The sequence below is a fragment of the Mytilus galloprovincialis genome, chromosome 9, assembly GCF_965363235.1.
Source record: "Mytilus galloprovincialis chromosome 9, xbMytGall1.hap1.1, whole genome shotgun sequence".
NCBI lineage: Eukaryota > Metazoa > Mollusca > Bivalvia > Mytilida > Mytilidae > Mytilus > Mytilus galloprovincialis.
In genome coordinates, this window is record NC_134846.1 from 73,566,649 (window position 1) to 73,589,802 (window position 23,154).

Consider the following 23,154-nt stretch of genomic DNA (forward strand, 5'->3'; position numbering starts at 1 on the left):
ATCGTTTTAATATATTTTCATACATGAAAAACTTCATGAAACAATTCAATATATTTTTATTGAGACCGAAAGTGCAGCCTTATTTTCTCTTCTTCCAATGTGGACACACAGACAGAGCAAAGTGTGAATTTACTACTTTTCACTGTATACACAAACAATACAGAGTAAACGACGAAAAACATTTGATATCCCATTTGAACAAGTCAGAAATATATACTAAAATGCCACGAGGTATATAAGCTAATACTTTTGTAGAATTAAGAAGAAAAAATAGGGATGTCAGAAATATAATTATGTTTACATCTTTCCCACCAAAAAGATAGTTTTATACCATCTGTTTCTATACAATTGTTAAGGTTCATCATAACATTAACAAACAGACAAATATGGCTGTATTTACATGCCGAAAACTACTCCAAGTACAGACTTACCTGTGAAGTTGGAAAAGTTTTAATGCCTAACATCCACTAGATATATAAAAGTTAAATGCATTTTTGTGTTTCTTTATCTTATCTTACAAATTTTTACCAGAAGGTTCAATACCACTAACGGAAGGTTGGGATTGATTTTTGGGGGTTATGGTCCCAATAGTTTTGGAATTAGGTGCCCAAAATAAGCATTTTTATACGCCCGTCAAAGTTTTGACGGGACATATTATGTTATACAAATGTCCGTCTGTCTGTCCAGCGTAAACATGTTGCACCATAACTTGAGAACAACTTATCCAAATTTCATGAAACTTATTATAGTTGTTTCTTATGATGGTCAAATGATCTGTATACTTTTTGGTGAAAATAAGATTAAAAGTTTTTGAGATACGACACTTTGTAACTAAAATAGGGGGGTGGGAGGGGGGTTTCACATGTAGCACCATATATCAAAAACAATTTTTGATTATTGCTTAAAACTTTACAAAATTCTCAGTTATATTAATCTTAAGATCTGTATACTTTTTGGTGACGATTCAAAGTTTCATATTTGAGTTATTTTGTAAAAAAGGGGGAGGGGGTTTTTACATGTCGCGCCGTATCTCAAAAACAATTTATGATTATTGCTTAAAACTTTACACACTTCTTTGTTATATTAATCTTAAGATCTGTATACTTTTTGGTGATGATTCAAAATTTTATTTTGCAGTTATTTAGTATTTTGTAAAAAAGGAGGAGGGTTTTTTTACATGTCGCGCCGTATCTCAAAAACAATTTATGATTATTGCTTAAAACAAAAAACACTTCTTTGTTATATTAATCTAAAGATCTGTATACTTTTTGGTTTTGATTCAAAATTTTATTTTAGTGATATTTAGTAAAAAAAAATGTGGGGGGGGGGGGGGTCATATCATATGTCCCCCCGTATCTCAAAAACAATATATGGTTATTGCTTAAAACTTTCTCAGAAAATATTTATGATTATTGCATTAAACTTTCACACAAGATGACAGGCGTATCATGCGCTCATGGCGCAGCTGTTTATTTTAGTTTTCTAACAATAACTTGTGTGTAAGTGTAGGAATCTCTCTGAAATTATACCACAAGTTTCCATACCATAGAGGTATAGTTAGTATTGATTTTGGGGGTTATGGTCTCAATAGTTTAGGAATTAGGGGCCAAAAAGGGATCCCAATAGAAGCATTTTTGTAGTGGCTGAAAATATTTTGGAATTAGGGGCAAAAAAGGGGGGAAAACTAGGTTTTTCTGGTCAATGGACGTTTAAGACAATTTAAAAGCAGTGTAATTGAGGTAGTTCATAAACATTTAACATACAATGTTTGCCATGAGTATTTTCAGATTAACATCCCTTATACTACTTGTTAGCTCACCTGGCCCAAAGGGCCCAGTGAGCTTTTCTCATCATTTGGCGTCCGTCGTCTGTTGTCGTAACTTTTACAAAAATCTTCTCCTCTGAAACTACTGTGCCAAATTAAACTAAACTTGGCCACAATCATCATTGGGGTATCTAGTTTAAAAAAATTGTGTGGCGTGGCCCGGCCAACCAACCAAGATGGCCGCCATGGCTAAAAAAAAAACGTAGGGGTAAAATGCAGTTTTTGGCTTATCACTCAAAAACCAAAGCATTTAGAGCAAATCTGACATTGGGTAAAATTGTTTATCAGGTCAAGATCTATCTGCCCTGAAATTTTCAGATGAATCGGACACTCTGTTGATAGGTTACTGCCCCTGAATTAGTAATTTTAAGGAAATTTTTCTGTTTTGGGTTATTATCTTGAATATTATTATAGATAGAGCAGTGATTTTGCTAGCGCTCGTCACTTTCGTATTTTACGAAAGGGTTTTCTCATTGACGAAAGTATTTCAAATCAATTTCGTCACTTTAATTTTGAAAGTGTAAAAAAAATTTCGCAATAAAAACTATAAATCTACCTGTCTTCATGTTTTTGACAAGTTTATGACCTCCAGGTAATTAACATTTTCAACAGGTGTTACAAGTTGTGATTACAACTAATCCGCTTATCGCCATCAGATGGGTCACTTATCCGTAATTTATTAATTAACCCCATAATTGAATGACCATCATAATTATTTCCCCAGGAAAATCAGTCAGTCGGCATTTCAACAACCAGGAGTATAATTTCGTTATTTAATCAAAAATGTAACAACCCGGACAGTTCGCATTTGAATTTCAATATTTCCAAAACGATCACAATCTGAAGTTAGTTTGTCGTAGATTCGTCATTCGAAGGCATTTTCGTCATATTTGATTTAAATTTTCATCAAAAACTTTCGACAATTTCCATTTAAAATAAAGAACTTTCATGTGTTTATTCAAAAAGTTCACGAGAAATGTTTTAAACAGGTGCTTCGATCCTGTATTGTGTTCTACGCATGCGTGAAAGTATCCTTTTGACTATTTATAGACATTTAAAAAAAACGTAAAATACGAAATCATTTAGAATCAATTAAACGAGAGACAAATATATATCTCTTACTAAAGGAATTTAAATCGAAAAATAATAATTTCCCGATGAATCCGGACTCGTTTTGAATTTATTATCCACGTGTCACTTCCCGTTTTCGTTTCATTTTAAAACCGAAAGTAGTAAACGTGATCTATTGTTGATTTGTTTACAACCTCCTTTCAGTCATTATAATCGTTCCAAAAAGGATATAATACATTTCCAACTTGATAGAAATGATATCCAAATATCGACTTAGACGTTTTATAAGGATAATGATTATGCAGTAAAATAATCATTGCAAATTAATTTCTGCTGTGATTCCTTGTTTAAAAAAAATAGAATCCAACTTTTGTTGTTCAGGAATGACCCCTGGAATAAACTGAAGAGAAATTGTGAACTAAATTTGTGGATTCCACGTCAGAATCTTTCATAATAATGGCCAATACAGTCAAATCATACAATAACTGCCAATCATGCTGGTGCCTCAATCCCCTAAAAATCTGACCAAGTCAAAAGATGAAGCTAGTAATATACATCATTGTTCTATTGCTTATACACAAAATAAGGTTGATTTTAATAGCGCGCAAAAGTGACTAAAGCCCTCAAAATCCTAGCTTAAACCCTGGATAGAGATAAACTTTAAACACCAATAATGTTCAGCAAAATAAGATTTACAAATAAGTCAACATGACCGAAATGGTCAGTTGACCCCTTTAGGAGTTATTGCCCTTTATAGTCAATTTTTAACCATTTTTCGTAAATCTTAGTAATCTTTTACAAATATCTTCTCCTCTGAAACTACTGGGCCAAATTAATCCAAACTTGGCCACAATCATCTTTGGGGTATGTAGTTTAAAAAATGTGTCCGTGACCCGACCATCCAACCAAGATGGCCGCCATGGCTAAAAAGGTAAACATCACAAAGGTATCTAGGATGAACTCCGTAGCAGGAGTGATCTGTTGAGTACTGAGAAAAATTGTTTTTCAAATAATACTCTGAATTGTATTTGCCTAAATGTATGTGGGTTGAGATAGAAGCTTAAGTCTCCTGAATTTCAGGAACTGATGCTGATGTATGATATACTTAGGCCAAATAAAAAAGTATGTGTGGTTCCAGTTACATCTGAAAAAAAGTTAGGGTAGGTAGGTAGGGATTTTTTTTTATTTTATGTTTTTTTTTTACATAGTCTATGGGAGCAACCTTCTGACTTTAACAGTGCTTAATGAAAAATGACAATAAAATCTTTAGGGTAGGCTATTTTTAAGCCGAAAAAGTAGGGACGGTAGTGTTACTGGAACCACACATATATTTTTATTTGGCCTTATATTTTTGGAATCAAAGACTGATGAATTTGACATTCTAGGGATGCCTGATGGGTATAAGTATTTTGCTAAGCATAGAACAAAATTTAAAAAGAAGTCGGGTGGTATAATTATTTGTTTTAAGAGTAATCTAGAAAAGTTTTTGAAATTTCCAAAATCTAATTCTGAATTTGTGCAGTGGCCACGTATGCATGGGTAGTATTGGAAAAGGGGTTAGTTGATTTTAATAAAAACTTGTTAATGGGCTGTATGTATCTTCCACCTGAAAATACTAAGTATACAAGCAATGAGGCGTTCACAGAGGTTGAAATTGAAATGATAGAACTTGTTAATAAGTATAATGGTCAACCTCTAATTGTTGGTGATTTGAATGCCAAAACCAAATTGTTAGATGATGTTGTCATCCCTGATGACGGTCTTTTTGATATACTGGATGATTTTGAAGATGACAGTTTTGTGTCATATTTGTACGATTACCAAAATTTATGTGACAGTAATGTATCTTTAAAGCGATGTTCAAAAGATGGCAGTGTGCCTAATAACTATGGGTACAAACTTATAGATTTTTGTAAACTTAACAATTTGTATATTGGTAACAGTAGGTTACCAGGTAATGACTATATGATAGGCTTGACTACATGTAATACATGTAATAGTGTATCTCTTATTGATTATTTATTACCGTACTGTCCTCCAGAATATTTTCACTGATAAAAGAATTCAATGTACTCGAATTCAATCCACTTTTTTCTGATGTCCATTGTGGCCTATGTTTTTGTTTTCATGCTTCGGTGAACATTTTTACTACACATTCCAATGATAATTGTAGTAGTCATTGTGGTCATGCGCGATGGGTTCCAGACAAGGAAAACCGGTTTATTGAGACACTCGTCATTGACGTTACAACATTAGACGAGATATCACTGCTTTTGTCGGAGGACAGTAGCGATCCAAAAGAACGAATCAATACAGTCGTTGACAAAATATGTGATCTTTTTAAGAGCACTGCTAGTCGTGTTTTTAAGCCAAAGGGAAGATCTTATATGTCTGGTTCTTCTAACCAACTTTGGTTTAATAAACAATGCAGAGATAAGCGAAAGGTTTTCCATAAAGTGAAAAACCGTTACAGTTTTAATAAAAATAAAGCGAACCGAGATGAGATGAAAAAGTGCAGGAAAGTTTACAGAGCTGAAATGAATAAAAGTTTTGAGAGTTTTCAACATGCACTAGAATCTGACATGCGTAAACTCTCGAAAAAAGATTCTGGTAAATTTTGGAAAATCTTGAAAAGATTAGATAGAGGGGGGTCTGATAAAGATATCCAAATTACTATTGATCAATTATATGAGTATTTTAAGTCATTAAATAAGAGCGATGTTCCAGATGATGATATTGATTTTGAGGATTTAGTTAATAGTATAAAAAGTCAGGGGGTTATTGAAATTATAGATCAGGAAATTACAGAGGACGAAATATTGTCAGCTGTTAAAAAATTATGTAATGGCAAAGCCCCAGGGGAAGATGGGATTGTTAACGAATATATAAAAAGCACGGTGAATCAATTTTTGCCTATTTACACTAAGTTATTCAATTTAGTGTTTGATTCTGGAATCGTTCCCGAATCATGGCTTATTGGTATCATTAAGCCGCTATTTAAAAACAAGGGGGATCCAAATAATTTGGATAATTACCGAGCTATTTGTCTTACATCGAATTTAGGAAAAGTGTTTACCTCTATACTTAATTCAAGACTTACTGCTCTGTCAGACGAGATCGGGATTATAACTGATGCCCAGGGTGGTTTTCGTAAGGGGTATTCTGTCCAAGATAGTATGTTTATCATGCATGCTTTAATTTCACTATATTTGAGTTTGGGAAAGAAATTATTTTGCGCTTTTGTAGATTTTAAAAAAGCTTTTGATACAGTGTGGAGGGTGGGACTATGGCAAAAATTATCAAAATATAACATTGGTGGGAAAATGTTTAAAGTTATATTGAGCATGTATACGGATATTAAGTCTTGTGTTAAAAATGGAGTTCACTTAAAACAGATTTTTTCCCGTGTGAGGTAGGTGTAAGACAGGGAGAAAAAATGTCACCTTTTCTCTTTGCCTTATACCTGAATGACTTGGAAGAATATCTGGATGAAAACTCTGTGGAAGGTCTAACATTTATGAACGAAAAATTTACAGAGAATCTTGATTTGTATATCAAGTTATTTATTCTTCTGTACGCCGACACTATCATTTTTGCGGAGTCGGCAGAAGGGTTGCAAAAGGCTCTGAATGTTTTTGAGCAATATTGTTTTGAGTGGAAACTCACTGTGAATGTATCGAAAAACCAAGATTGTAATTTTTTCAAAGAGAAAGTTTAATAAGAATGTTACTTTTAAACTATGTAATGAAATTATTGAAAGTAAAGATTCATATCGGCCTAGCCACAATCAGATGTGCATTTTGTGTTTCACATGAAGTCAAAAATGAGTATCACCTCAGGGAAAAACTCTTTTGATATTTTGGTTCAAAAATGGTTTAAATTATGAAAAATTGCCATCGTTAGGCTAACACTGGAAGCATTTATATAATTAGATCCAGTTTTGGAAGAAATATTTAATATTTTTATTAAATAAATGGTGTTTAAAAACTGTATAATTTTCTTTAATGGTTGCCTTCAAGACATTGTCACCAGTGTCAGATTTTTGGTCAATGACAAAGACAACAAAATATGTTTTGAATTATTGAATATCAAACATTTTAATTGAAATAAATTGACAAGAACATGTTTAACTCGCAGTTATTTCAAACAACAGTAGCTTACTTTGATCATTAATCTTATCTGATAAAACTGTATCTAAACTTATCTATAGATAACAAAACTTCCAAAAAAAACCTTTCTTTTGGTGTATAGAACATTAAAATAACTTGATGCATATTCGTACAATAAACAATCAAACTTAGCAATACAATTTATATGTTTTGTCTACGGACAAGACATTGTATTCATATTTAATGAAATGAATTATTAAAACCTAATTTTGATATTGCTGAAAGTGTTCTCTTGAAGAAAAAAAACATACATTTTATCAGGTTTATCTATCAAATGATGCTTAACTTCCAGGAAAATGGAAACAAATACATTTTGATAATGTCTACGGACAAGACATTTTATTGATATTCAATTAAATGCTTTCAAAGATGATTGTTAAAATTAAGATTAAAAGTTACTAATTAAATTTTAGGTTGTGTTTTTTAAATTTTGGAAAATATAAAAATGTATCCACAATTCTTTACATATCTCAATAATTTATTGATTAAGCCAAAATGAAGACACATTCTTTTAACTGAAATCCATATTTCTGACTGTTTAAAACAATCAAACTATTATTAAAACTCAATTTTGACATAGTTGAATGTGTTCTCTTGAAAAAATAACATACATTTTACCTATCAAATTATGCTGAACTCAATGAAATTGGATACAAATATATTGTGGTGATGTCTACGGACAAGACAATTTCAGTTAAAAAAAAATCTGTTAGAATTAAATGTGACTATATTTATGTTGAAAATACTGAGTTTTAATTTGAATGGATAACTTTCATCACCTATAAATAAGATTTAAGTTCCATAGCAGACATATAATTGAATTTAATACTTGTTATGTACAAGTGTCTTGTCCGTAGACACTTCCTCATCTGCTGTTAATACTGAAATGCAAAAGATAAAGTTAAAGAGAGAGAAATACTTTTTCTTTATTTGATTTAGTTAATCTTTTAAGGTATGCAGCAACTGGAATAAACAATATTGGAGTAAAATAAGGTATGCTTTTTATGACTGATAATCTGACACTTTTTAAAATCCACTCCTGTAAAGTAATTTTACAAAAATTGAGAACACTTAAATTACCATTTATTTATTAAAAATAAGATATTTCTAAGTTTAAACAACACATAGGACTTATTAAGACCCATGAAGCCAAGCAATATTGATAAAAAGACATGTCTACGGACAAGACATGTGTCTACGGACAAGACATTCTCACATATTTTTGAATTTTTATGCCCCACCTACGATAGTAGAGGGGCATTATGTTTTCTGGTCTGTGCGTCCGTTCGTCCGTTCGTTCGTCCGTCTGTCCCGCTTCAGGTTAAAGTTTTTGGTCGAGGTAGTTTTTGATGAAGTTGAAGTCCAATCGACTTCAAACTTGGTACACATGTTCCCTATGATATGATCTTTCTAATTTTAATGCCAAATTAGAGTTTTGACCCCAATTTTACGGTTCACTGAACATAGAAAATGATAGTGCAAATTTCAGGTTAAAGTTTTTGGCTTCAGGTTAAAGTTTTTGGTCAAGGTAGTTTTTGATGAAGTTGAAGTCCAATCAACTTGAAACTTAGTATACATGTGCCCTATGATATGATCTTTCTAATTTAAATGCCAAATTAGAGTTTTGACCCCAATTTTACGGTTCACTGAACATAGAAAATGATAGTGCAAATTTCAGGTTAAAGTTTTTGGCTTCAGGTTAAAGTTTTTGGTCAAGGTAGTTTTTGATGAAGTTGAAGTCCAATCAACTTGAAACTTAGTATACATGTGCCCTATGATATGATCTTTCTAATTTAAATGCCAAATTAGAGTTTTGACCCCAATTTTACGGTTCACTGAACATAGAAAATGATAGTGCAAATTTCAGGTTAAAGTTTTTGGTCAAGGTAGTTTTTGATAAAGTAGAAGTCCAATCAACTTGAAACTTAGTATACATGTTCCCTTTGATAAGATCATTCTAATTTTAATGCCAAATTAGAGTTTTGACCCCAATTTTACGGTTCACTGAACATAGAAAATGATAGTGCAAATTTCAGGTTAAAGTTTTTGGTCAAGGTAGTTTTTGATAAAGTAGGAGTCCAATCAACTTGAAACTTAGTATACATGTTCCCTTTGATAAGATCATTCTAATTTTAATGCCAAATTAGAGAATTTATTCCAATTTCACAGTCCTTTAAACATAGAAAATGATAGTGTGAGTGGGGCATCCGTGTACTGTGGACACATTCTTGTTTCCTCTATTAATAGATGGTAGAAAAAAATGTTAGTAGTGTTTTCATATCTACAAAAGAACAGGAACTTAGCAATGTAACATTAATGTAATTATGCTTCCAGTTTACTAGGGAATGCATGTCTACGGACAAGACATTTTTTCACTTTATTTGTATATCCAACTTTGATGGCATATATCTCCAGCTAGGGTACTGCAATTTTGATAAATGAGGTATTTTTTTATAATGTATATACTAAAAGAGAAAACAAAACACATAATAGCATAAATTTGATTTATTTTACTCTTTTATCACTACACTGAGCAAGCTAAAATCAAAAGTACAAAATTGCATAACAAGCGCATAGTATTCAACTTTTTATCATAACTTTGTAACCACTGAAGATTTTTTGTTGCAACAACCAGTAAAAGAAAGATGAATAAATTGTCTGTAACAGTGAACCAATAATGTAGTTCAAATTAAGTTCACTTATTAACTATCAAATGATAAAAACAGCGAAATTTTGAATGAAACAACATAACGTGAAATTTTGTCCATTTTCAGCGTGTATTTTAGTGTTTTTTTTCAAAACGGTAACACCTATACATAATATTTGATATTCATTGTGAAGCCCTACATTCTCTTCTTCAGTTCAAAGATGTATTACTTATGTGAAGTTTATCTTCTTGTCTTTACAAGCCTATAACATAGACCCAATATGAAATGCACATCTGATCTTGGCTAGGCCGTATGTTTATCTTGGTCTGCTGTTTAATTACAACGGAAATTTATTTCAAGCACGAAAAAAACTGGTAGACCAAGCTCAAAAAGCACTTTATGCTCTTTACAAGAAGATACAAAATATCTCACTCCCGATTGATTTACAGTTAAAATTATTTGATGCATTGGTGGTTCCTATTTTGACCTATTCTTATTTGAAAATAAAAATAATATTGAAAAATTACATCTACAGTTTTGTAAGTTTTGCTTAGAACCATATATCTGTTAAAATTAAGACGGGGTCATAGAGTAAATATATGTAAATTAAGGGTATGTAATACAAAGTTTCCCATTGAAACAGGAAGATGGAGAAATGTACCACGAAATGAGAGAATTTGTCCACTTTGTAAAGCTGGTTTTGGGGATGTGTACCACTATATATGTATATGTACCAATTATGAAGTTAAAGATTTAAGGGGGAAGTTCATACCTCCATATTATTTAAAATATCCAAATGTTAAAAAAGCACTGGGCATGCTTAAATATTGTAATAATAATGTGCTGTCTAAGCTGTCAATTTTTATTCAAAAGGTAGAAAAGATGCTTGTCTGATTTAAAAATGCAATAAACAAAGATTAATTTCTGAAGATGTATAATTTAAAAATGTATACTGTATATATATATATATGTATTATGAAATATGTTGTGATGTAAATTGTGTATAACATGCTCCTGTTACGCAGTCTTCTGCGGCTGAGTTTTCTTTAATAAACTATAAACTATGAAAAATAGAACATAGGGGTAAAATGCAGTTTTTGGCTTATAACTCAAAAACCAAAGCATTTAGAGCAAATCTGACATGGGTAAAATTGTTTATCAGGTCAAGATCTATCTGCCCTGAAATTTTCAGATGAATCGGACAACCTGTTGTTGGGTTGCTGCCAAGGATCCGGAAATTTTTTCACCTAATTTGGGTCATTTTCATATAACATAAAAGTTGGTGCCCTTGTCAAAATCTCATTACTGCATGAGTAGGCTCATACTCGTAGCATCAACGAACTTGTTTTACTGTTGCATCGCGTTTACTTCGTGATTTATCCTACCATTTTCCTAAAATCGATCAAAAGCAATTAAGTGAAGGCAACAGTTTAAGAATAAAATGATTTTAATGACTCAAAATCGTAATTTTCTCAGTCATCGCTTATCAAATTTTTGTTTATCAAATTCACAGGAAAACATCGTTTTTTTAATATTTTACCTTTAATAGTGTAAGAATATTAATGAAAATAGTTGCACTTGCTTTATTTAGCAAGAAATCATTTGAAATTTACGATTTAGTGTCAAATCTGCGGAAGAGAATTTCAGGCATGCGTATCATAGTAAACAAAGCACGTGTGTTAGTAGTGAAAAAAAATCTGTTTTCTACGTAAATTAAATCAAGTTTTAATTTAATTTTAAATCATTATTGACAATTGTCTTTGCTGAAAAGTAATTAAATAATGAAGACAGTTGGGTATAGAATTTTAATTTCTTTTATATTATTAGTTCGGAGCTTGTGATTAATAGCCAGGTGTGAACTAAAAACACAGGTAAAGAGATGAGCGATCATTAGCCAATAGCTCCCCGAGGCATTAATATAGTTATTAGGAGGGCCCTCAGGATTATAACACTTTACTGGAGTGGCAGTTTAATTACATAAAATCGATAGCAAAACAAAAATATGTTTAAAATGGCGATTTGAAACTCAATCTCAACGAAATGACCGAAATTATTTCTGTTGAAAAATAAAATTTGACCTAAATCCCAATAAATGATTTAGGACTTTTGAGTTTCCGAATCGGTCATGTCTGGCATATATGACCGTTTCCTGACCCTTGGTTGCTGCCCCTAAATTGGTAATTTTAAGGAAATTTTACTGTTTTGGCTTATTATCTTGAATATTATTATAGATAGAGAGAAACTGTTTACAGCAATAATGTTCAGCAAAGTTAGATTTACAAATAAGTCAACATGACCGAAATGGTCTGTTGACTCCTTTAGGAGTTATTGCCCTTAATAGTCAATTTTTAACCATTTTTCGTAAATCTTAGTAATCTTTTACAAAAATCTTCTCCTCTGAAACTACTGGGCAAATTAATCCAAACTTGGCCACAATCATCTTTGGGGTATCTAGTTTAAAAATGTGTCCGATGACCCGGCCATCCAACCAAGATGGCCGCCATGGCTAAAATTAGTACATAGGGGTAAAATTCAGTTTTTGGCTTATAACTCAAAAACCAAAGCATTTAGAGCAAATCTGACAATGGGTAAAATTGTTTATCAGGTCAAGATCTATCTGCCCTGAAATTTTCAGATGAATCGGACAACCCGTTGTTGGGTTGCTGCCCCTAAATTGGTAATTTTAAGGAAATTTTACTGTTTTGGGTTATCTTGAATATTATTATAGTTAGAGATAAACTTTAAACAGCAATAATGTACAGCAAAGTAAGATTTACAAATAAGTCAACATGACTGAAATGGTCAATTGACCCCCTAAGGAGTTATTGTCCTTTATAGTCAATTTTTAACAATTTTTATAAAATTTGTAAATTTTTACTAACATTTTCCGCTGAAACTACTGGGCAAAGTTCATTATAGATAGAGATAACTGTAAGCAGCAAGAATGTTCAGTAAAGTAAGACGTACAAACACATCACCATCACCAAAACACAATTTTGTCATGAATCCATCTGCTTCCTTTGTTTAATATTCACATAGACCAAGGTGAGCGACACAGGCTCTTTAGAGCCTCTAGTTAATCATGTATAAAGAGATGCCAGGTTATGGACTAATTAAAAAAAGCGGGGGTGGTAATAGATTTCAACGTTTTTTTTTCAAATTTCTCAAATTTCAAATTTTTGAAAGTTTGAAGAAAAATATTAAATTGATTTGTAAAATCTTGACATTTGTTTTATGTAAGAAACCCATATAATGTCAAAAATTTGATCACGATCCAAATTCAGAGCTGTATCAAGCTTGAATATTTTGTCCATACTTGCCTTAACTGTTCAGAGTTCGACCTCTGCGGTCATATAAAGCTGCACCCTGTGGAGCATTCAGGCTGTTGTTCATTCCACCGAGTATACTTAAAAACACTGTCCTTTGACAAGTATGAAGTCTGTAAAATAGTTACAGAGCAGATTTTTTACTGGTCCTATAAATTTATTGGCCTAACGTTTAACATACATACATTTGTAATATGTAAAGTGAAAATATTTTTAGTATACTAGAAAGTGAATATCCTTGAAAAACATTTGTAATTAATATTAATTTTCTTTAAGGGGGTCCAAGAGGAAACAAAAAAACCCACAAGGGTCAAAGAAGACATTTTACAGATGAATCTGAAATGAAACATGCACAGGAAAAAGAAGAAAGACAAAAAGAATGGAGGGTATGTTACTGTTGTAAGTTGGTGAATATTAAACACTTAAGATCTAAAACTTACAGCCTTTGTGCATCTTACATGTAAGTTGTATTATGTGTCAAAGCTCAAAATAAATTGTATTCTAGATCTTATACGCTGTTCGGTTTGAGCCCAGGCTCTGTGTTGAACACCAAACTTTGACCTATAATGGTTTACTTTTTATGCGACTGCAAAATTTTTAATTTTTAACCGGATTTTTGTGACAAAAATGTCAGTTATTGATTTGGGGATGTACGGCGGGCCGTCGGGCGGGCGAGCGGGTGGGCGGCAATCAAATGTTGTCTGTGCATTAACTCATGAACCGTTCAACCAAAGCTTTTAAAATTTTAATATGTTATTACTGACAACTATACGAAGGTCAAGTTCAATAATGGCGATTTTGACTTTTACCGTTCAGGAGTTATGGTTCTTGAAAGATTGAAAAATGGAGTTGTCCGTGCATTTACGCATGAACTGTTCTACCAAAGCTTCCCAAATTTTAATATGTTGTTACTAATGAAAGAATGGAGGTCAAGTTCAATAATGCCGAATTTGACTTTTACCGTTCAGGAGTTATGGTTCTTGAAAGATTGAAAAATGGAGTTTCCAGTCGAGTCCGTGCATTTATGCATGAACTGTTCTACCAAAGCTTCCGAAATTTTAATATGCTGTTACTGATGACAAAATGGAGGTCAAGTTCAATAATGACGATTTTGACTTTTACCGTTCAGGAGTTATGGTTCTTGAAAGATTGAAAAATGGTTTTTCCCGTCGTGTCCGTGCATTTTCTCATGAACCATTCAACCAAAGCTTTTGAAATTTTAATATGTTGTTACTGATGACAAAATAGAGGTCAAGTTCAATAATGACGATTTTGACTTTTACCGTTCAGGAGTTATGGTTCTTGAAAGATCGTAAAATGGCGTTTCCATTCAGGTTGTTGCATTTACTCATGAACCATTCAATCTAAGCTTTTCAAATTTTAATATGTTGATACTGATGACAAAATGGAGGTCAAATTTGATATTGACGATTTTCACTTTCACCATTCATCAGTAATGGTTCTTGTGATATTGCCAGGACACAAATAAATATTAATAAATCCGGTTTGCTGTCGTTGTGACAGCCTCTTGTTTGGTCGTATATTGCTATCACGTTGTCGTCGTCGTCCGAATACTTTTAGTTTTCGCACTCTAACTTTAGTAAAAGTGAATAGAAATCAATGATATTTTAACACAAGGTTTATGACCACAAAAGGAAGGTTGGGATTGATTTTGGGAGTTTTGGTCCCAACATTTTAGGAATTAGGGGCCAAAAAGGGCCCAAATAAGCATTTTCTTGGTTTTCGCACTATAACTTTAGTTTAAGTGAATAGAAATCTATGAAATTTTGACACAAGGTTTATGACCACAAAAGGAAGGTTGGGATTGATTTTGGGAGTTTTGGTTCCAACAGTTTAGGAATTAAGGGCCAAAAAAGGGCCCAAATAAGCATTATTCTTGGTTTTCGCACAATAACTTTAGTATAAGTAAATAGAAATCAATGAAATTTTAACACAAGGTTTATGACCACAAAAGGAAGGTTGGGATTGATTTTTGGAGTTGAGGTCACAACAGTTTATGAATTAGGGGTCAAAAAGGGTCCAAAATTGAACTTTGTGTGATTTCATCAAAAATTGAATAATTGGGGTTCTTTGATATGCCGAATCTAACTATGTATGTAGATTCTTAATTTTTGGTCCCGTTTTCAAATTGGTCTACATTAAGGTCCAGAGGGTCCAAAATTAAACTTAGTTTGATTTTAACAAAAATTGAATCCTTGGGGTTCTTTGATATGCTGAATTTAAAAATGTACTTAGATTTTTAATTATTGGCCTAGTTTTCAAGTTGGTCCAAATGGGGGTCCAAAATTAAATTTTGTTTGATTTCATCAAAAATTGAATAAATGGGTTCTTTGATATGCCAAATCTAACTGTGTATGTAGATTCTTAATTTTTGGTCCAGTTTTCAAATTGGTCTACATTAAGGTCCAAAGGGTCCAAAATTAAACTAAGTTTGATTTTAACAAAAATTAAATTCTTAGGCTTATTTGATATGCTTTATCTAAATATGTACTTTGATTTTTGATTATGGGCCCAGTTTTCAAGTTGGTCCAAATCAGGATTCCATATCAAGTATTGTGCAATAGCAAGAAATTTTCAATTGCACAGTATTGCACAATAGCAAGAAATATCTAATTGCACAATATTGTGCAATAGCAATTAATTTTCAATTGGAGTTATCTTTCTTTGTATAGAATAGTAGTTGATAATATATGTTGGAAATTTGCCAGACATGACTATGATGTCACTTTCTATTTTTATTTGCCAATAACTTTATATAAATAACTTCATTGGAAATTTGCCAATATAAAATGTTGCTGATGAAGCTTTTTTTCCTTATCTTATCTTAAATGTTTTTAGATAATGTGTTGGACATTTGCCAGACATGACTATGATGTCATTTTCTATTTTTATTTGCCAATAACTTTATGTAAATAACTTCATTGGAAATTTCCCAATATAAAATGTTGCTGATGAAGTTTTTTTTTATTGTTTTATACAATAAACAATGTATATTACTACCAACCAATCTTTACCATTCAGTGATAACAAGCACTTTATTTTACATTTTAATATTTTATGATGTATTTAAAAGAGTAGTTATTGTTGCAAACTCCATTAGAAATTTGAATTGATATCAGTTTTGGAAAAAGGGAAACGGGGATGTGAAAAAAAGGGGGGGGGGTTAAATTTTTCTCATTTCAGATTTCATAAATAAAAAGAAAATTTCTTCAAACATTTTTTTGAGAGGATTAATATTCAACAGCATAGTGAATTGCTCAAAGGCAAAAAAAAAACTTTTAAGTTCATAAGACCACATTCATTCTGTGTCAGAAACCTATGCTGTGTCAACTATTTAATTTTAGATTTAAAAAGTTTGAAGAAGAAATCTTTAATTGATTTGTAAAATCTTGACATTTGTTTTGTGTAAAAAAAAACCATGTAATGTCAAAAATTTGATCACAATCCAAATTCAGAGCTGTATCACGCTTGAATGTTTTGTCCATACTTGCCCCAACTGTTCAGGGTTCACCTCTGCGGTCGTATAAAGCTGCGCCCTGCGGAGCACCTGGTTTCCTTATCTTATCTAAAATGTTTTTAGATAATGTATGTTGGACATTTGCCAGACATGACTATGATGTCATTTTCTATTTTTATTTGCCAATAACTTTATGTAAATAACTTCATTGGAAATTTGCCAATATAAAATGTTGCTGATGAAGTTTTTTTTTCCTTATCTTATCTAAAATATTTTTAGCTTAAAAGTTGTGTCCATACTTGTTCTCATTTCAGATTTCATAAATTAAAAAGAAAATTTCTTCAAAGATTTTTTTGACAGGATTAATATTCAACAGCATAGTGAATTGCTCAAAGGCAAAAAAATTTTTAAGTTCATTAGACCACATTCATTCTGTGTCAGAAACCTATGCTGTGTCAACTATTTAATTTTAGATTTAAATAAGTTTGAAGAAGAAATCTTTAATTGATTTGTAAAATCTTGACATTTGTTTTGTGTAAAAAACCTATATAATGTCAAAAATTTGATCACAATCCAAATTCAGAGCTGTATCACGCTTAAATGTATTGTCCATACCTGCCCCAACTGTTCAGGGATCGACCTCTGCGGTCGTATAAAGCTGCGCCCTGCGGAGCACCTGGTTACTAATTGTGACTTGGATGGAGAGTTGTCTCATTGGCACTCATACCACATCCTCTCATATCTATATTATTTGAAGTAGAACATGTCTTTTAGTTTTTGCAGTTCCAAGGAAACTTATCTAAATTATAAGCAGGTATGATTTTAAATTTACAACTTAAATTTTTTTTATTAATAATGGTAGACAAAGTACATGTAGATATTCAATCACTTACAGTATGTCTTGACAGTTTATGAATTCTCAGTTTGACCAATGGCTATTCATATTATTTCAGAGAAAACAAGGTATAGAAAGTGAGGAGGAGGAGGAAGTGGAGGGGAAGGAGGTAAAAGAGGGAGAGGAAGCTAAAGGAGCTGCTGCCCCTGGGGATCTACCACCATCTAGTTCTGAAGAGAGTTCAGATGATGAATCTGTAAATATTTTATACTTTAAATGCAGTTTCAATACCCTTTAATTTATTTGCCACATATAATGTTGAAAATGCACATGTAAATGGATTTAGGGAGTTGGAAGGATTACAGTCATTCCAAAGTCCCAGTGTAAATCACCAAAAATTGGTACCCACTAAAATAATTGAATCGACAGTAATAACAACAAAATAAAACAATATTGAGGGAGGGGAAAAGGAAATGTCCTAAAGGTGATAATTTTTCTTGTCAAGGTTGATAACTTTGTCATTCATTGATCTCTTTATTTGGATTTAAGTCAATATGAGAAATCATGAAGTTTCAATATGCTGGTCAAGTTTTAAAATTTTCACAACTTTACCTGAATACACAGCACATCATTTTGTACATTGTTATAGTACTTGATAAACTTAATGTTTAGTCTTCAAAAAATTTGTCATCTTATGAGAGTGATTGTATAGGAGGAAAAAGGACATAAGAAATATATGATATTCCCCAATTATACAAGTTATTTCTTATTTCCACATAGACCATGTTTTACACTGCTACTTACCTTTTAGGAGTTAATAAATGTCTGTACTAATTTATTTTTTCAGGATAAACATAAAGGTATAGAACACTTAATAGAAGTTGAAAACCCAAATAGAATGAAAGGTCGTGCTATTAAAAAAGTAACAGAGTTAGAAGGCGGCAAAACAGAATTGACAAGAAGAGAAAGGTATGTCTTTATAGAAGATTGGATAATTAAAAGAAATGTAATATGACTTCAATATTTAACTGGTCACTAAACCAGCACTCCAAAAGAAGAGGTAAACTGATTAATTTGTCTGTTTAAAACCAATTTCTGTCAGTTTTCACAGGGAGGTTAAAAAAATAAATGATTTAAAAAAGAATTGGTTTTGAAAGTATATTAAATTTTAGACTATATCATTATTACCATAATTTATTTGGCATCTAAAATCATTTAAGTTGGCAGGTCCTTCTAACAAACAACTTCAAAACAACTACACATCTGTTCTCTAGTATAATATGGCACTGCAGGACTTTTGTACCCTCAGAAGAATTATGTCTTCCCCACAGCTCTTCCTTGGTCCACTGTTCCCACACAGGGTTCTCACTAAGGCAAGTCCATGAGTCCTGGATTTGTGAAAATCTGTTTGGACTCCCCATTTTCAAAATCAAAACTGATGAGTCCAAAGATGTATCAAAATTATAATATTTTGTATATTCTGAACACACATATTATTATTTTATAGCAAAAATTTACAAATGATTTGAATTTAATGTTTTTACATTGCTCTATTAGGTCATGTAGACTTTGAATAATAATTATGTTGCACTAATTTCTACAACTTGTGAATTTTTATGCCCCATCTACGATAGTAGAGGGGCATTATGTTTTCTGGTCTGTGTATCAGTTTATTCGTCCGTCTGTCCTGCTTCAGGTTAAAGTTTTTGGTCCAGGTAGTTTTTTATGAAGTTGAAGTCCAATCAACTTGAAACTTGGTACACATGTTCCCTATGATATGATCTTTCTAATTTTTTTAATGCCAAATTAGAGTTTTACCCAAATTTCACGGTCCACTGAACATAGAAAATGATATAATTTTCAAGAAGTAAAAGAACACTGCTGAGGAACTATTCCATATACATGTAATGACAAATGAAGCAAAAATTATTTGACCTGTAATTATGTAAACAAAATGCTATGCAGACTTTCAATAAAAGATTTAAAGAAATCTATATGTATTAGACATTTGTACACTTTGAAGATTGTGAAACACTTAAATTAGCTATTTAAGAAAACTTTGCTCCTTCAAATTAATAAAGCTTTCTTTTTAATTTTCATGAAATTATGAATTTTCCTTTTGGAACCATTATAATTCTCTCATATCTTGCTCTATACCCATTTTAACATGGATAGTCTTAAAGTAAACATTTAACAACCAGCTACCATTTTGCTAAAATATTGAAAAAGATAATGAACATCCATGTTAAAATGACCATGAAGGAATTATATGGATTATATATAGGAAATATAGAACTTTTTGAACAATTTAAAAGTTCACGTGGATATTCAGATAAATGGGCTCCATGAAAGCCATTGTTATCTTATAGTCATGATCCATTGTTTTTTTTAACAAATATCATAACTTTTTCATTTATATATTAAAGTAATATCTTATTTATTGATATTTTCAGGGAAGAAATAGAAAAACAACAAGCAAAAGCAAATTACCAAAAGATGCATATGGCTGGAAAAACAGATGAGGCTAGGGCAGATTTAGCAAGATTAGCAATTATACGAAAGCAAAGAGAAGAAGCTACTAAAAAGAAAGAGGCACAAAAAGGTATGGTTTTTGGGTGCCAATTTATATATTATATGAAGTTTTTTTTTGGGTTTCACCTATTTTGATTCATAAGAATTTCAAACAGATTGATAAAAGCTTAAATTCTGTCAGAAGAACTTTAATTATCACTGCATAAAAAGTTATGAATTATGTTTTACTGACAGAAGTAACACTTAAACCTGGCCTGTATACATAGGATAAAGTTGTTTCTTTATGTAGTTCTTCTATATTGGTCCAAATTTAAATTTGCATAGAAAATGAACTTGACAGCAAATCCTACAAATGATCTTTAACCATTCTATTTAAAAAAAATATCTCAAGGGGACTTGCAATCAGTTATGAATGAAAAAAACCTTTATAATATACTGACTGGCTTTAAAAACGCAACACTCATTTTGTAGATTTTTTTCATCAAATAATGTTTGATCCTCATACAACTACTATTCATGCTCATCATATGTCTTTCCCTTTCGAAAAATAAACATCTGACTTACCTGTGGTTATTGAACATACCAGATTTTTTAGATCGCACGAAATTTCAGAAAGAGAAATTTCGAGCCAATAAAAGTTTTTTCCGTTTTTTTTTCTTTGTGAAACAGTTCGTTCAATCCTTGGACACACTTTAATCATTTAAAAAATGTTGCATCTCCATATTGCCAAAACTCAGGAATGAAAAGGTGAATCAACTCATTAGAATTCTGCAAACAGGAAAACGTGAACCTGCTGCAACACAAAAAATTGACGTCAGAAACTCGTCTTACTGTCCTTCCGACAATGGTACTGGTAGACTGGATTTGTTGAAGACCATCAAAGACTAGATCAACATGTAGTGACAATGCAACGTCAATAGAAATTGATTAGACAACGTCATTTGTGAGACAGATCTACGGCCGCAACGTCAACTGCTAACCAAATTGATGAATGAAATTTTGCACAGATTTATGCCATAAATGTTTCCCATTAACTGAACTGGCAAAGAATCGACTACAGAAAAACATTTAGAGCCTTAAATTTTAAACCGCATAATTGACAAAACACATTGTAATGGGTGGAACAATGACAAAATCAGAAGGTGCAAAACCGAAACCAAAACGTGCCGAACAGAAATGGTTGACCTTTCTGACAATCATTTTGGCGTTTGTTACAGGCAGTCATTGCTTTTGACGGTGACACGTTCATTGGTAAGGGGAAAACCAGGGTTTCAGTGTATACCACAATATTTGAACATCGAAAATGACGTAATCATTTCAACTTTCAAACTGCATTTTTTTTCAAACATTTAAGTAATGACAGAACTTTCTATTCATAAGTTTGTTTACAAAAAAATGCATAATTAAAAATTATTAAAATTGAAAAGAATAATCTAGTGTTGCGTTTCTAAAGCCGGTCAGTATAGATATAGCAGTTCTTTAAGAGCTTACTTTTATGCTCTTAAACTCAGAATAATTACAGATTGCACACAAAATGAATGTAACAATCTAAAAGTTTTCATTCTCATTATGAAGTAATAGTACCTTTATACAAACTGAAGTCTATAAAGCCTTACTGTACATAGAATATCTGTAATCTTGAGTTCTAACTTTACAAAACTACCAATGTGATGCATTAAAATTTCAGGGGCCTCAGTGGCCAAGTGGTCTAATTAGTTCTACTATTGTAATCACTAGCCAGTAAACACTGAGGTTGTGAGTTCAAACCCTGCCCTGTGGGTGCACTCGATTCCAATCTTTATTGACTAGGACTGTCAGTTTTCCTATTAAAAACTGTCAGTTTTCCCAAAAAAAAATGGACACAAAGAAATAGCCCAAATGTGGCACTTAAAAGTCGCGTGAAAACACAATCAATCAATCAATCATTAAAATTACTTGATGAATTTGTCAGTACAATTACCCAGTATAGAATATACATAATCTTATGTTCCAACTTGTATTTACAGCTAAAGAAGAAGCAGTACAATTACCCAGTATAGAATATACATAATCTTATATTCCAACTTGTATTTACAGCTAAAGAAGAAACAGAACAATTACCCAGTATAGAATATACATAATTTTATGTTCCAACTTGTATTTACAGCTAAAGAAGAATCAGAACAATTACCCAGTATAGAATATACATAATCTTATATTCCAACTTGTATTTACAGCTAAAGAAGAAGCAGCCAAGCAAAAGTCATGACACAAGTATCAACTGATATACACAAAAATGGGAGGCTTGCCCCAAACAAGGAAGACAACATTTCATGAAGAAATAATTGGACATTGGATATGGGGACACATTCTTACTGAACTACAAAATGCTTTCAAATTATTATTGTTTTGATCAGGTGCTAAGATTCACACAAAAGATAATGACAAGTTAAGAACTTTCAATGGGCAAGAGAATGTAAAACTTTTCAATTTGCCCATAGTTTATTAGTATATTTGATTTTGGCCTATTAGTATTACATGAAAACTGAAGGTCATTAGAATTGCCTTAGATTACTATCTGAAAAATTACAAATCAAGGATTTTTGTGGGTAATTTTCAAAGTCTTCACTCACAAAATAAGTTGCTTTGTGATACAGACCATGTTAATGACTTGCCTCCTCATTATTTATTTTAATATAACAGCATGCTGCCCAGTTCTTACTGTGTTCATCGTGTTACTTGTTTCTAGTTTATTTTTTTTACAATTGAAATGAAACTATTTATTTGAATATTAACCTTAGGAAATAAATTATTAATAGCTACCTTCTTGAAAAAGATTCTGCAAATTTTAAAGTCATGTATTGTTTAAATGTTTTTTTAAACACACATTGATACCGGCTACAAAAATTAAGAAAACATCCGCTTGGTTTTTTTTTTAACCAAAAGCCAAAATAAGAATTAAGTTTCTTCCTTGCTGCTGACAAAAAAACTTGATTTTATTTTTTCTAATTTTCATAATTGTCAATCATGGGCATTACTGAGATATTTAGATTTTCAGAAATTGTTTTTTTTTATTGAAAAATTTTTCTTAAGACACTTTTTCTAATTTTGCTCATTTTTAAATACAAAAATGTACCAAAATTGGTTTAACCTCTGTAAATCTTCATGTTTATTAATTTATCAAGGTGCAATTCAATTTTTTTTATTATCCAAGCTCATCTCAAGATAACTAGTTTGCTCTCATGAATGTTTATATGAAACTTTCCCATCATGTTTTTTTTTCAACAGTTT

General features: G+C 31.7%; 1 protein-coding gene across 3 annotated transcripts; it reads left to right on the forward strand.

Moving 5' to 3' along the window:
- The first annotated feature begins 74 nt into the window (after positions 1-74).
- Positions 75-22,799, forward strand: LOC143045895 (uncharacterized). Of its 3 annotated transcripts, none has more exons than XM_076218722.1 (6): positions 75-231; positions 13,316-13,425; positions 17,471-17,608; positions 18,200-18,321; positions 19,806-19,954; positions 22,101-22,799. In XM_076218722.1, the coding sequence occupies exons 1-6, from the start codon at positions 222-224 to the stop codon at positions 22,130-22,132; spliced, it is 561 nt and encodes a 186-aa protein (XP_076074837.1). In that variant the 5' UTR covers positions 75-221; the 3' UTR covers positions 22,133-22,799. The 3 variants fall into 3 exon arrangements, with proteins under 3 accessions (XP_076074837.1, XP_076074836.1, XP_076074838.1); XM_076218721.1 differs by lacking the exon at positions 22,101-22,799 and adding an exon at positions 21,891-21,949; XM_076218723.1 differs by lacking the exon at positions 22,101-22,799 and adding an exon at positions 21,891-21,983 and having other exon boundaries at positions 94-231; positions 13,316-13,438.
- Positions 22,800-23,154: the final 355 nt, after the last annotated feature.